Here is a 12,004-nt window from a genome sequence, read left to right as displayed (position 1 = left end):
GGCTTTCACATACAAGCAACACACTCAAACATTTTCCAGTCTATTGTTTTACAAGTCATTTTTGAGCTTCTCTATACTGTCATTTAGCTGTGTCATTTACAACACCCCCTACGCCCAAGAATACACCAGAAAGGTTCTAGATAGAGTGAGTATGTTCAGAAGCACAAAAGCTCATTCTAGAAATAGATCAATCTATTGATCAAATCTGTCATAACCTTGACTCTTGGTAGAGCCATTCTATAATGTGATTCTTTTAACATTTTCAAGCTTTAGTAAACATAAACTATTCACCTCCCTGCAGATGAGAAATACAATCTAATTTAGATGTTTAATTAACATATACTGAAGCTTTTAGTATATTTAAATAAAAAAAAACAAAATAGAAAGCTATTGTGATTTTCTTTCCAGAAATACTAGTTTCTACTCCCCCAGGAGGGTAGGTGCACATTTGGAATTAGTCAAAACTTAAGTTTAGTCTTACATCTAACAACTCATGAACTCTTGATTTACATATCTGACCTTGAATTTACTGTTGGTGAAAGAAGTTAAACCCCTTGCCTCTAAGGACAGTTAAGCTTAAATGGATCACAGTCTTTGTGAATACAGCCCAGTGTTATGACATAGACATTCAATAAAGCATATTTCCATCTAAGTGACAGAATACATATTTGTACACTGTCTCTTCTTCATTCAAAGTGGATTCCTCTGCCACAATCATGCTTCTAATAAGGAAATGAATTGAGAGGATAGGTAGAAATTTTGTTGCTTAAAAACCTTTAGATATAAGTTTATTATGGATCCATCAATGAGAACTTAACAAATAGAAAAATGCCATGCTGTTTGAGTGAAGTCCAGGTGGAGGTCAGCTATATGGCAGACACCAGACAAATGATGGGAAGAGTATCATTAAAGAGTGAAAATCTCAAAGAATCAGACAAAGCAGACTAGACTTTAGCCAACACCCAAAATAGAAAGGTGGAAGAGAAAAAAAGGAAAAGTTACTTCTTTCTGAGTCAGGATTCAGAGACATGGGTAGACCCAGAAGAAACTTATGGTGGCTTCTAGGGGCTGCACTTGGATGGGACTTTAGGGGAGGCAAAAATAGTTTTATTAAAGGGCTAATTACTCATCATCTCTCTTTAGTTGACCTAAAGAAGCATTGTCCTTAATGTGTTTCCTTTTGTTGACTCCAGACAAATGAAACAAGTAACTATTTGCTCCCATTGATACTCTATAACAATGAGAGTTGTGTTGAAGTATACTGGAAAGAGTTTGATAAATTATAAATATCTGTAGCAAAGCAGAAGACAGTGTTTAGCACTGAGACCAGGAAAGATTAAATCAAAAAAGTTAGACATGAAAAATTAAACAGTAAAGGGGATTTCAGAAAAACAATTGTCTCTATTAATATTCTTTGGGAACTAGCCTAGAGAAAACACATGGGCCCTAAAAAGCAAAGTTGTGTGATTCAGCCCAGAATATTCTCATTACATTGTAGCATAAAATCCATAAACTATGAACTACCTCAGAGTGAATGAAAATGAGATAAATGACACATTAGGAATTTTAATAGTGAAAAAAATTGTATTTCTGAATGTTCATATATGTGTATCATGTATGTGTGCTGTAGAAATATGCAATGGCTAGTGAGAAAGGAAGTACACAATTAGGATATTGCCACCTGTCAATTTTCCTTTGTTAGAGAATTATTCCCAGTAAAAGGCAATTGAAAATCACAGTTTAAGTTAAAGAATACTGAAGTTAGCAAAAACTTCTAATACTTGGAATAGGTTATGATTACAATTTTAGATTATACATAAAAATTGTCTCTTCACAACCAAAAGTATTGAATGAACATTATCATTTTGTCAACAATTAAAGAATTTCTCTTTTCTCTATTTAAAGAAAATGTTTTTCTTGGAGTCAAAAACAGAATTTTAACCATATTCAAAATGTACTTTAAATAATACTACAAACCTAACTTATATTCCATTCAATGTAGACATGTATAATTTAATCTACATATTTGATTCAATGGTCCAATACAAAACAGAAAGTATTGCTCAAATCTAAGAAATACTAACAAGAAATATTTTACTCTATGATCTTTCTAAATTTTCATTGTGTGTGTGTGTGTGTGTGTGTGTGTGTGTGTGTCTGTGCGCGCGCGCGCACGCGCACGCATGTGTGTGTTTGTAATCTGGAACTAGGAAAATATTGTTACAATACTTAAGCGAAATACCATTTATGTATAACCCAAACATTAAATATCACTTAATGTTTCTTCCAACAACACTTTTGCTTAAAAAATTATTCAGTTCTTAAAATTACATGGTTGAGGAAAATATTCTACCCACCTAGAAAATATGGAAATGAATCTTTCTTTGTAAAATTTTAAAACTAAGCAGCCAGAGAGATGGCTCAACAGTTAAGAGAATTGGAGTGCTCTTACAGAGGATATGGGATTGTTCCCCAGCACCAAATAGAGGCTCACAATCCTATATAACTCCAGATCCAGGGATATGATGCTACCTTCAGAGGGACCAGCCACCTGCGTAGTGCACATATACTTGTCGACAGACAGTCATACATATAAAATAAAATAAAATAAAATAAAGAGGTTTTAAAAGACTTTCCTTCTTATGTAATCCAATAGCAGTTTTCTTTTTCCTTTAAATTGGAACTGTGACAATTTAATCATTCTCAAACGTCACTAGAAAATACCTTAAGTGAACTGAATTTTCAACTGTGTCATAAAAGTACTATTAGGAAAGGGGCGTGTCCCTGGGCACTTGCTGTGAAAGGATGCTTTAAAATGAAAAGGCACACACTAACCTGGACTCTCAGTCTCAGACTATTGACCTTTCCCTATCCGTTGCTATATAAATAAAGCAACAATTAAGGTATCAAAAGTGAGTTTTCATGTTTTAAGGGCATGACCTGAAAGAGAAAGGGAGAGGAAAAGTATCATCAATCTTCCCTCAAGTTATTTCTTATAGTAGTAAAACTCTTTTTTCAAGTCAGAATGTATGTGGAAAGCATTTCCACTGCAGGATGTGGGTAGAAAAATATTAGACTACGAGAATGACTCCTTTTCAGCGTGGAAGGACATAAAGTATTAGATGCGTCTAGAGACCATGTCCACATGGCAGAAAATCTTCACTCAAACTAGAACTAGAAAAGAGTCATGTTATTTCCTCACTCTGAAGGCCATAGGATTATCTGATACTGAAAATCACTGCTGTCAGTACAATCCAGTCTTCTTTTACCGTACCAACCTGTCTTGTTTCATATTGTTTTACACATGATGTTAGCATGTCTGTGCTTACAGTGTCTGAACACTTATTAGCAATGTCAAGGGGATAATGTAGCCATTTCTTTATATCTTTCTTAAGAACAACAACAAAAATGGCACCAGATCCTATTCTTTACTTCTACCTCCAACTTTTCAACCTTGGGTCTCACTTAGACAGAACTGGGCTTGTTCTCAAACAGAACACTATAAGGGAGAATGGAATTTACCAGACTGAATTATAGCAGTCAGTGTCTACATTAGTTCTAGGGAGGTCCTATTCTTCTGCCTTGAGTTCAAAGTAAGCTTGGGTTACGTAGTGAACACAAGACCCTGCACAGGCATCCCAGTCCTGAGAATGATGGTTGAGGTATCACATTATTTGATTTCAAGTTACACTATGGAGTTATGGTAACAGAACAGAATGAACCTAAATCAGAACAGGTATGTAGATGAATGGAATGGAATGGAATGGAATGGAATGGAATGGAATGGAATGGAATGGAATGGAATGGAATAGAATAGGAGAAGTCATATTTATACCCTCATAGCTGAAACTGTCTGAGTTCTTACAGGCATGCTAAAGACATACACTGGAGAAAAAAGCCTCTTCACCAAGTTATGTTCAGAAAACTGGGTGTATACATTTAGAAGAGTAAAATTAGATCTCTGCTTTTCACCCTGTACAAAAACCAATGCAAAATGTATCCCAGACCTTATTAAGACCTAAAACTCTAAAGCTGTTAAAGGAAAACAACTGAATAAATACTTTGAGATACACACATACACAAGAACTCTCTGAAAAGGACTCCAAGCCTTCAAAAATAAGAGTAATGATTGACAAGTAGAATTTGTAAAAACCAAACGTTTCACAGGAAAGTAAACAACCAAGTGAAGAGACAGCCTACAGAACTGAAAAAAAAATGTTTTCCTAATTATTCATCCAATGCAGTGGTTCTCAACATGTGAGTCATGGTCCCTGTTGTGAGTCAAACGATCCTCTCACAATTGCCACATATCAGATACCCTGCACATCAGATATTTGAATTAAGAATTACCACAGTAGCAAAATTACAGTTATGAAGTAGCAACAAAAATAATTTTATGATTGAGGGACATTACAACATGAGGAACTGCATTAAAGTGTCTCAGCATTAGGAAGGTGGAGAACCACTGATCTAATGGAAGATTAGTAACCAGAGTATATGAAGGACTCAAAGAGAAAAACCCACAAGTAAAATACAAAAATAATGAAGTGAACCAACAATCCTTAAAAGATGAAATTCAAATATGACTCTCAAACAGAAAACAAACATTCAGCACTCTTAAACACCAGGAAAATGTGAATAAAAACTACACTAAGACTCCATCATGTCACCACAGTCAGAATGACTGTCAAAAAGAAACCCAATAAAATAATGTTTACAAGGATGTAGGGAACAGGGAGCCCTTGTACTCTGCTGATAAGAATGTATATGCTCACAAAGGACAATTTAGTCTTCACCAAGGCACTCTCCCTAAAGAAACTGATGATGGGTGGGCTGCATGCCCAGAAGTAGATAGGACCACAGAAAACAAACTCAATGACATTTTTGGAGGTTCCTTGTCTCATAGTGCCTTGTCAGGAATTTTTTAAATTTTATTTTTTACATTATATCTTAATTTTAATTTTATTTTATAATTTATAGTATATACACGTGCCATGTACTATATTCTCTCTCTCTCTCTCTCTCTCTCTCTCTCTCTCTCTCTTTCTTTCTCTCTCTCTGTGTGTATGTGTACACATTTGTCTCTCTTTTTATCCTACAGGTTTTTCAGCATATATTATAGCTTCCAGTTTAGTGGTTTTTATGTGATTCCTGAGTATATAAATAAGTGGGTCTCTGAGTCCATATCTGTTTTTTGTGTCTTTTCTTGGGCTTTTCTCTTCTGTTTCTTTCATCCTGTTTTGATATAGTAGTTGTTCTTTTATCATTATATTATATTAATTATATTATGTTATATTCCCTTAGAATCCTGTTTTCTAATGAGAGACAGAAAGGGAGTGAATCTTGATAGAAGAGGAGGTGGTGAGGAAATAGAGGGAGGAGAAAATTGTAAGCAGGATACATTGTGTGAGAAGAAAATTGATTTCAATAAAAGGAAAACAATATATTACAATAACAGTGAAAAAGAGGCCATAATTTTTAATCACTATTGCTAGCATTGAATTACTGTATTGTGCAGATCAAATGCCTTAAAATGTACATCAAGTTTTGGCCGGTTAACTTTAACAATTAATTTAACTAAGCCTAGAGTCCTTTGAAAGGAAAGACTCATCTGAGGAACTGCCTTGATCAGAGCAGATATGTGGATATATCTGTGGGTTTTTTTCCAATTAATTAGTAGACAGGCCCACCCTACTGTGAGCAATGCTATGCCTGGGCAGGTGGTCCAGCACTGTATAAGAAAACTAGATGAATATAAGCAAAAGTCATATGTTTGAAGGAGAGTTGGAATATTGTCTAAGTTACATAGAGGTATATAAGAAGAAAATAAATGAAATAAATGCCACAGATACATCATCTATCTTGTCTTTAAATATTTAAAGTATAGATATATTTAATATCCATTAAATTTATTAAAATTAAACTAATGAATTAATAACCTAACATATACATATTTGAAAGTATGTTCGTGTATGAAATTAAGAATATATAAACTTTCTCTCTTACTATTCTTCTACATATAGTAGGTTATCTTTGAATAGTCTTCATTCCATACATAATCTTGAAACTATCAGGGCCTGTGTAAGCAGCCATATGTAGGACCTGCATACTGGTTTGAATAAAAACAATACTGTTTTTAATTTAAATAGATGAACTAATAGTTCGTCCATTCAACAAGGAAAAGATGATGGGAATCATTGTGTAGATTTCTTAAAACAAAAAAAAAAAGCAAAACAAAATACCCTAAAAGTAGAGCTACTAGATGGCCTACTCCTATGACTTCTGGTTGTATACTCAAAGTACTCTAAATCAACATCCCACAAGAATACCTGCCACCACCCATTTATTACAACATTACTCAAAATAGCTAGCTAACCTGCCTAGATGTCTGGCAGAAGATGAATGAACAAAGAAAATGTAATACCTAAATGCAATGCATTCAATAAGTAAGAAAAAGGAATTTATGTCCTTGGAGGAAAATACAAAAAGCTCAGAAAGAATACCACATGTTTTCTCTTATTTGGGAAATCCTAAATTATTTATAGAAACATGGATATATATGAGGGAAGTTTGTATGCACATACATATATACATACATATGTATATGACGTCAAAACATATGTGTATAATCATTTCCGTCCATTCTTCTTCTGTAATGCAAAAAAGTGATAATTATACAGTGTGAGAAGCACATGCTGAAAAGAAAGTTTTATATGTCTTTAATATGTAGAAAAGAAAACAATGAATAGAGTTGTTATAGACTGGTGAATCAAAGAAGAAAACACTGCAAGAGTAATTATCATAAGTACTACATTTTGGGCAACTAAGTTAAATGAAAGTATGCAGAAATATGATAACTACACTAATATTAGGCAGGCACAAGAAATCTCTCACTAATTATTAAAGATCTCCCTATATGTCTGACTTAGCAATGTCTTTGGTATGTGGGCATATGATAAAGGTATGATAAAGATGTATCACTTTTTCATTTATGCTCTGGATTAGGTTTCTGTTATCAGTGGGACCTATCTTGGTTTGGATTACATGAGTAAGCAAAATGGAGGTGAAGGTGGCATCATCATCAATATTTCTTCAATAGCAGGTAAGGCAATTCCTATTTGAACTGGAAGTTTTCATAATGCTCATTTGGACCACAAAAGTAAATCTGTGAGGTATATTATGAATCCTCAAGAGAAGATTGAATTAAATCTGAATTTTTTATTTATTGCCTTAATGATTCTTTAGATGTTTCTATACATAATACAAAAATTTTGAGCAATGCATCTGATACTTTTCAAAGTTTTCTCACTGTGGGTATTTCTTTAGTATGTGTGTATATGTTTGCCTGTGTGTATGTGTGTGTGTGTGTGTGTGTGTTTGTATGTCTTTATGTGTTTAGGTGTGTATGTGTGGGTCTATATGTGTTTGTATGTGTATATGTGTGTCTGCATGTATGTGCATGTTTGTGTATGTGTGCTTGTGTGTATGTGGGTATATGTGAGTCTGTGTGTGTGATTGTGTGTATGTGTCTTTCTGTGTATGTGTTTTGTGAATGTGTGTTTGTGTGTGTGTGCGTATATAATATATATATATGTTTCCACTTACTAATTTTCAAAGGTTATTGGAACATTTCCAAATAGTAATGTATGTAAAATAACTTTAGACAAGGTAAAAATTAAGAATGTGATATGAAGTGACTTCTATTCCTTTGTGAATTTAGTAGGAGTGTGTAATTTAAAAACATGGCATTTGTACTAGATGGTATATGCTAAACTGGTAAAATGAAAAGAGCCAAACACACCCTAGTTTCAAAATATAATAAGTTTAGAAAACACTTGTATATTATCAAGGGTAAGATCCTTATCCCTGGGTACCTATTCTGTTTTGGGGGAAATGGTTTATATGCTCACATTTTCTTGTAACAGTTCATCCTCAAAAGCAGTGAGGGTAGGGACTCGCAAAGATTAGGAAACTTGAAGAAGGAGCTGATGCAGAGATCACAAAGTGCTAGTTACTGGCTTGCTTGTCATGGCTTGCTCAAACTGCTTTCTTATAGAACTCCTGAGTAACTATTCTATATGGACAATTTGGAAATCCTAGCTGACAATGGAGCTTCTAGGTTTGCACTGCAATGAGTAGACTCCTTACTGCCCAGTAAAAGGCAGAAGGGCACATGGAGAACATATTACAGCTCTTCTAACCCCTACCCTAAAACCACCCAAGCCTCAGAAGACCTCACTGTGCTCAAGTTACAGTGTAGAATTTGATGCAACGGTTCTAGATACCTGAAAATCTGGAAAGTATACTCCAGTTGTACATATAAGAAAAATGGTTTCAGCACGATCATTCAGCAGAATGACTTTTTGCCACACCAAAGACTGGAGAATAAACACTATACAAGCAATCCAAATGTGTTTTTCATTCAAAGCAAAGTGGTTTACTATCAGCTAAATATTTGTGTTCTTCAATAACAGCCAGGAATATCTGGAGCAACTTAGTCAAGAAACTATACTGTAAAAACTCCAGTTAGGGATGGATATGTTGTTTTGTACCCATAACACCAGCACTTGGTGAAGCTAAGATAGAGGGGATAAGAGTTAGAGGTCAGTTTAGCCAGCAACAGTGTCCCCTCTCAAGCAAACAAACCAACAAGCAACAAGAATTCTATGGAAAATCCATCAATGCTTCTAGAAGGAAGGGGACTAGTGGAGTCATAAGATTTAAGAAACCTGACTACTGTTGATAGCAAGTCAAAGCTACAACACTGAAGACCTTAAAGTACCTGCTTTGTCTCAGTATAATAACTTCAGGGTAAGAATTAACACACACACACACACACACACACACACACACACACACACACACACGTTGGTGGGGGTGGAGAGAGAGAGAGAGAGAGAGACCATACAACTGTTCTTTCTCGAGCACTATCAGTGAGGCAGGAGTGGCCAGCAGTAGTATTTGGAATTATCTATGACTCAGTCAATCCCTGATTCTCAGAAGGTTTCTAATTCCTCCAACATTTATTATCAGGTGACCCTTGAGCCACTAGGAAACTACCACTTTTATTTTTGTAAATACCCTTCTTTAGGAACTCTGAAGTAAGACTGACATCTTATTTTCTGGGTTACTTAAAAACAGAATGTCAGGTCTAACATGATTACAAGCTAATTCTATAAAGCATTAAGGATAATTGAGTTACTTTTTCTCCTATGGTATCTACCTATAAATAGCAATGGTTCACTTCTATGAATACACTAAAAGGAGAGCTTGGGAACCCTACTTAAAACTAGTCATGCTTAGGGTTGGGGATTTAGCTCAGTGGTAGAGCACTTGCCTAGCAAGCGCAAGACCCTGGGTTCGGTCCCCAGCTCCGAAAAAAAAGAAAAAAAAGTAGTCATGCTTTAGAAAGACACAAATCTTAGTATATAGGCTTAAACCCTAAAGACAAATTGGCAAAACTGATTTTACTGTATTTATTGAGATGAAATTATAAGAAAATTATGTAAATGGTTAGTGAATTGAAAAGGGATATTTCCTATTTTCTTGAAATTACAAACACATGAAACCTGAGGTCATGATCAATTGATAATTTTGATAATTGATAATCGATAAGTATATCTTCATGGTATAGGCCTCTATTCTTAGCAGTGAGTTTAAGACAGAAAGATCACAATATCAATTTGTGCCTGGGTTAGACGATACATTTAAGAGTAGCCTGTGTAAATAAGCAAGACCCTGTCTCAAATGTTATTTTTAAATAAAAGAGGTGAATTGGAGAGCTGATTGAGCAGCTAAACCCTTGCTGCTCTTGCATAAGAGGGGAGTCCCATCAGGCAGCCCACAGTCAAAGGCATCTCCACTTCCAGAGGAACTGATGCTCTGTTTTATCCTCTGTGAGCATCTGAAAACAAGCATGTGCTCTGGATTGCTACTCCTGCTCTCTCTCCCTCCCCAGCTCCCTCTCTCCCACCCCCATCTCCCTTTCCCTTCTCCCTCTCTCCTTCCCCCTCCCTCCTCCTCCTCTCTTTAACTCTGTCTGCCTCTCTCTCTCTCTCTCTCTCTCTCTCTCTCTCTCTCTCTCTCTCTCACACACACACACACACACACACACACACACACACACAAATGAGTCTTTATAAAAATAAATGAGCCAGGGGAGCTAGCTAGGGGCAAATACTTCAACAGTAAAATGTTTCCTTATGCATTTTTATAAATTCAGTGATAAACTCAGTTTGAATTTTTAATTAACCACCTGGCACTATTACCATAATGATTATTGCATTGTTCAAAATTCCTTCTCTCTTTGATGTTCATCCTAACATGTAACACTGTTTTAAAAGGCTAAGCAGTGGGCTAAGCTTCTCTCTGCCCACCCTGCTCCGATTCCATGGCACACACAATGCAGCCTCCACACCTACCTTGCTTGGTATCATTCTTTCCTTCTCATTAGTCAGTCTTCTCTCTAGCACTCTTCCCACCAAGAGTTTTCATTGACATGATGTCATCACGGAAGTTTTAAAGCAGCCTTGTATTTTTATCAAATAATGCCCAACTTAGACAGAGTAGGTTAACTTGATTCAAATTTCAGAGTCTAATTCCAACCTTAGAGAGGAGAAAATAGGTCGATGGACACTTTGAAGACAGTCTGAGCTCATCGGAGACTCTTTCTGCAAGAAAAAAAGTTGAGCTTATAGTTTAGTAGAGGAATACTTGCCTGGCATGAATAAATGTGTGCGCACGTGTGTGTGTGTGTGTGTGTGTGTGTGTGTGTGTGTGTGTGCGCACATGTGTATGTATGTATTTGCAGGCATACAAACACACAAACACACATGCACACACATGTATGCTTGCGCACGCACACATGCACATAAGTACACACAAACAGAATTTTAGAATGATAAAAGCTGAAGGAGAACCCCTTATTCCTTGTAATTTTCCCAGAAACTATCAAAAACTGTATGACCTTGAGGCACAGTGCACAGATTCAGGTCATCAAACTAAATAAAAAAATCTTAGAGGAATTATTAAATAGAAAATACTTTCAAATTTTGTTTTTGATATTGTGATTATACCATTTCCGTCCCTTTCCTTTCTCCCTCATACCTCTTCTTGTTCAATTTTAAGTTCATGACCTCTTTTTCTATTAATTGTAATTACATGCATATAATTTCTAAATGTAAGCTGCTCATCCTGTGTCATGTCGCCTGTATCTATGTGTTCAGGTCTAACCCCTTGGTATTGGTTAAGCAACGGAAAGGAGAACAGGATTTTTCCCACTAAAACTGCTTTTAACATTTGCTTCCTGGGGGTTGGGAATTTAGCTCAGTGGTAGAGTGTTTGCCTAGCAAGCGCAAGGCCCTGGGTTCGGTCCCCAGCTCCGGAAAAAAAAGAAAGAAAAAAAAAAAGGAATTACACCCTGAACATTTGCTTCCTGCCAGCTGTTTTGCCAGCTTCCTTTTACAGGATCTTTGTTTTTGGTTTCTTTTCTGGTCACTCCAGGGCAGAGTTGCAGGCCACATTCAGGTCATTATGATTCCTTAGTGAATTGTAGAGTCCTTCACTGCTAGGGCAAAGCCTCAAGTTGTCATACTGGCTTGGGCAGAGAACCTAATGAGTAATGCCCACTGACGCAGTTTCAAAAGCAGTTAATGGATCTAACAAGCAAAGCCAGGTGAGCCTGACTGGAGTTATAAATATGCCCCATCTGCATCTTCAGAAGAGACTCTGGTCCTGGTTGACCACATGTACTCTTCTAAAGGAGTTTTTCTTTAAACAAGACATACAAGCATTCATTTTGTCATACTCATTCGTCAGCACATAAAACAATGTTGGAGAGAACAACAGAGAACTGTACTGGGATAAGACAGCCCAACTAGTCAGGTGGGTTTCTTGGGATGGGGAAATAGTTCACAGAGTAAGACCATTTGATGTACAAACATGAGGATGTGCATTCAAATCTTCAACATTCATGCAAAGAAGCTAGGCATGGCTTCCCATGCCT

At 36.1% G+C, this 12,004-nt stretch overlaps 2 protein-coding genes across 1 annotated transcript in view; one reads left to right on the top strand and one right to left on the bottom strand.

Annotated features, from left to right (window-relative positions):
• The window catches only part of Erich1 (glutamate-rich 1), a gene marked incomplete at its 5' end in the record, with an annotated part of 52,793,804 nt that overhangs the window by 43,349,372 nt on the left and 9,432,428 nt on the right, over positions 1-12,004 (bottom strand).
• Positions 1-12,004, top strand: part of Hpgd (15-hydroxyprostaglandin dehydrogenase) — a 39,799-nt gene that overhangs the window by 16,094 nt on the left and 11,701 nt on the right. The window contains 1 exon segment of the mRNA NM_024390.3: positions 7,006-7,102. Coding sequence (NP_077366.2) covers positions 7,006-7,102 — 97 coding nt within the window.

The sequence above is a fragment of the Rattus norvegicus genome, chromosome 16, assembly GCF_021556685.1.
Source record: "Rattus norvegicus strain SHRSP/BbbUtx chromosome 16, alternate assembly SHRSP_T2T, whole genome shotgun sequence".
Taxonomy (NCBI): Eukaryota; Metazoa; Chordata; class Mammalia; order Rodentia; family Muridae; genus Rattus; species Rattus norvegicus.
This window is presented reverse-complemented; position numbering and strand designations above follow the sequence as displayed.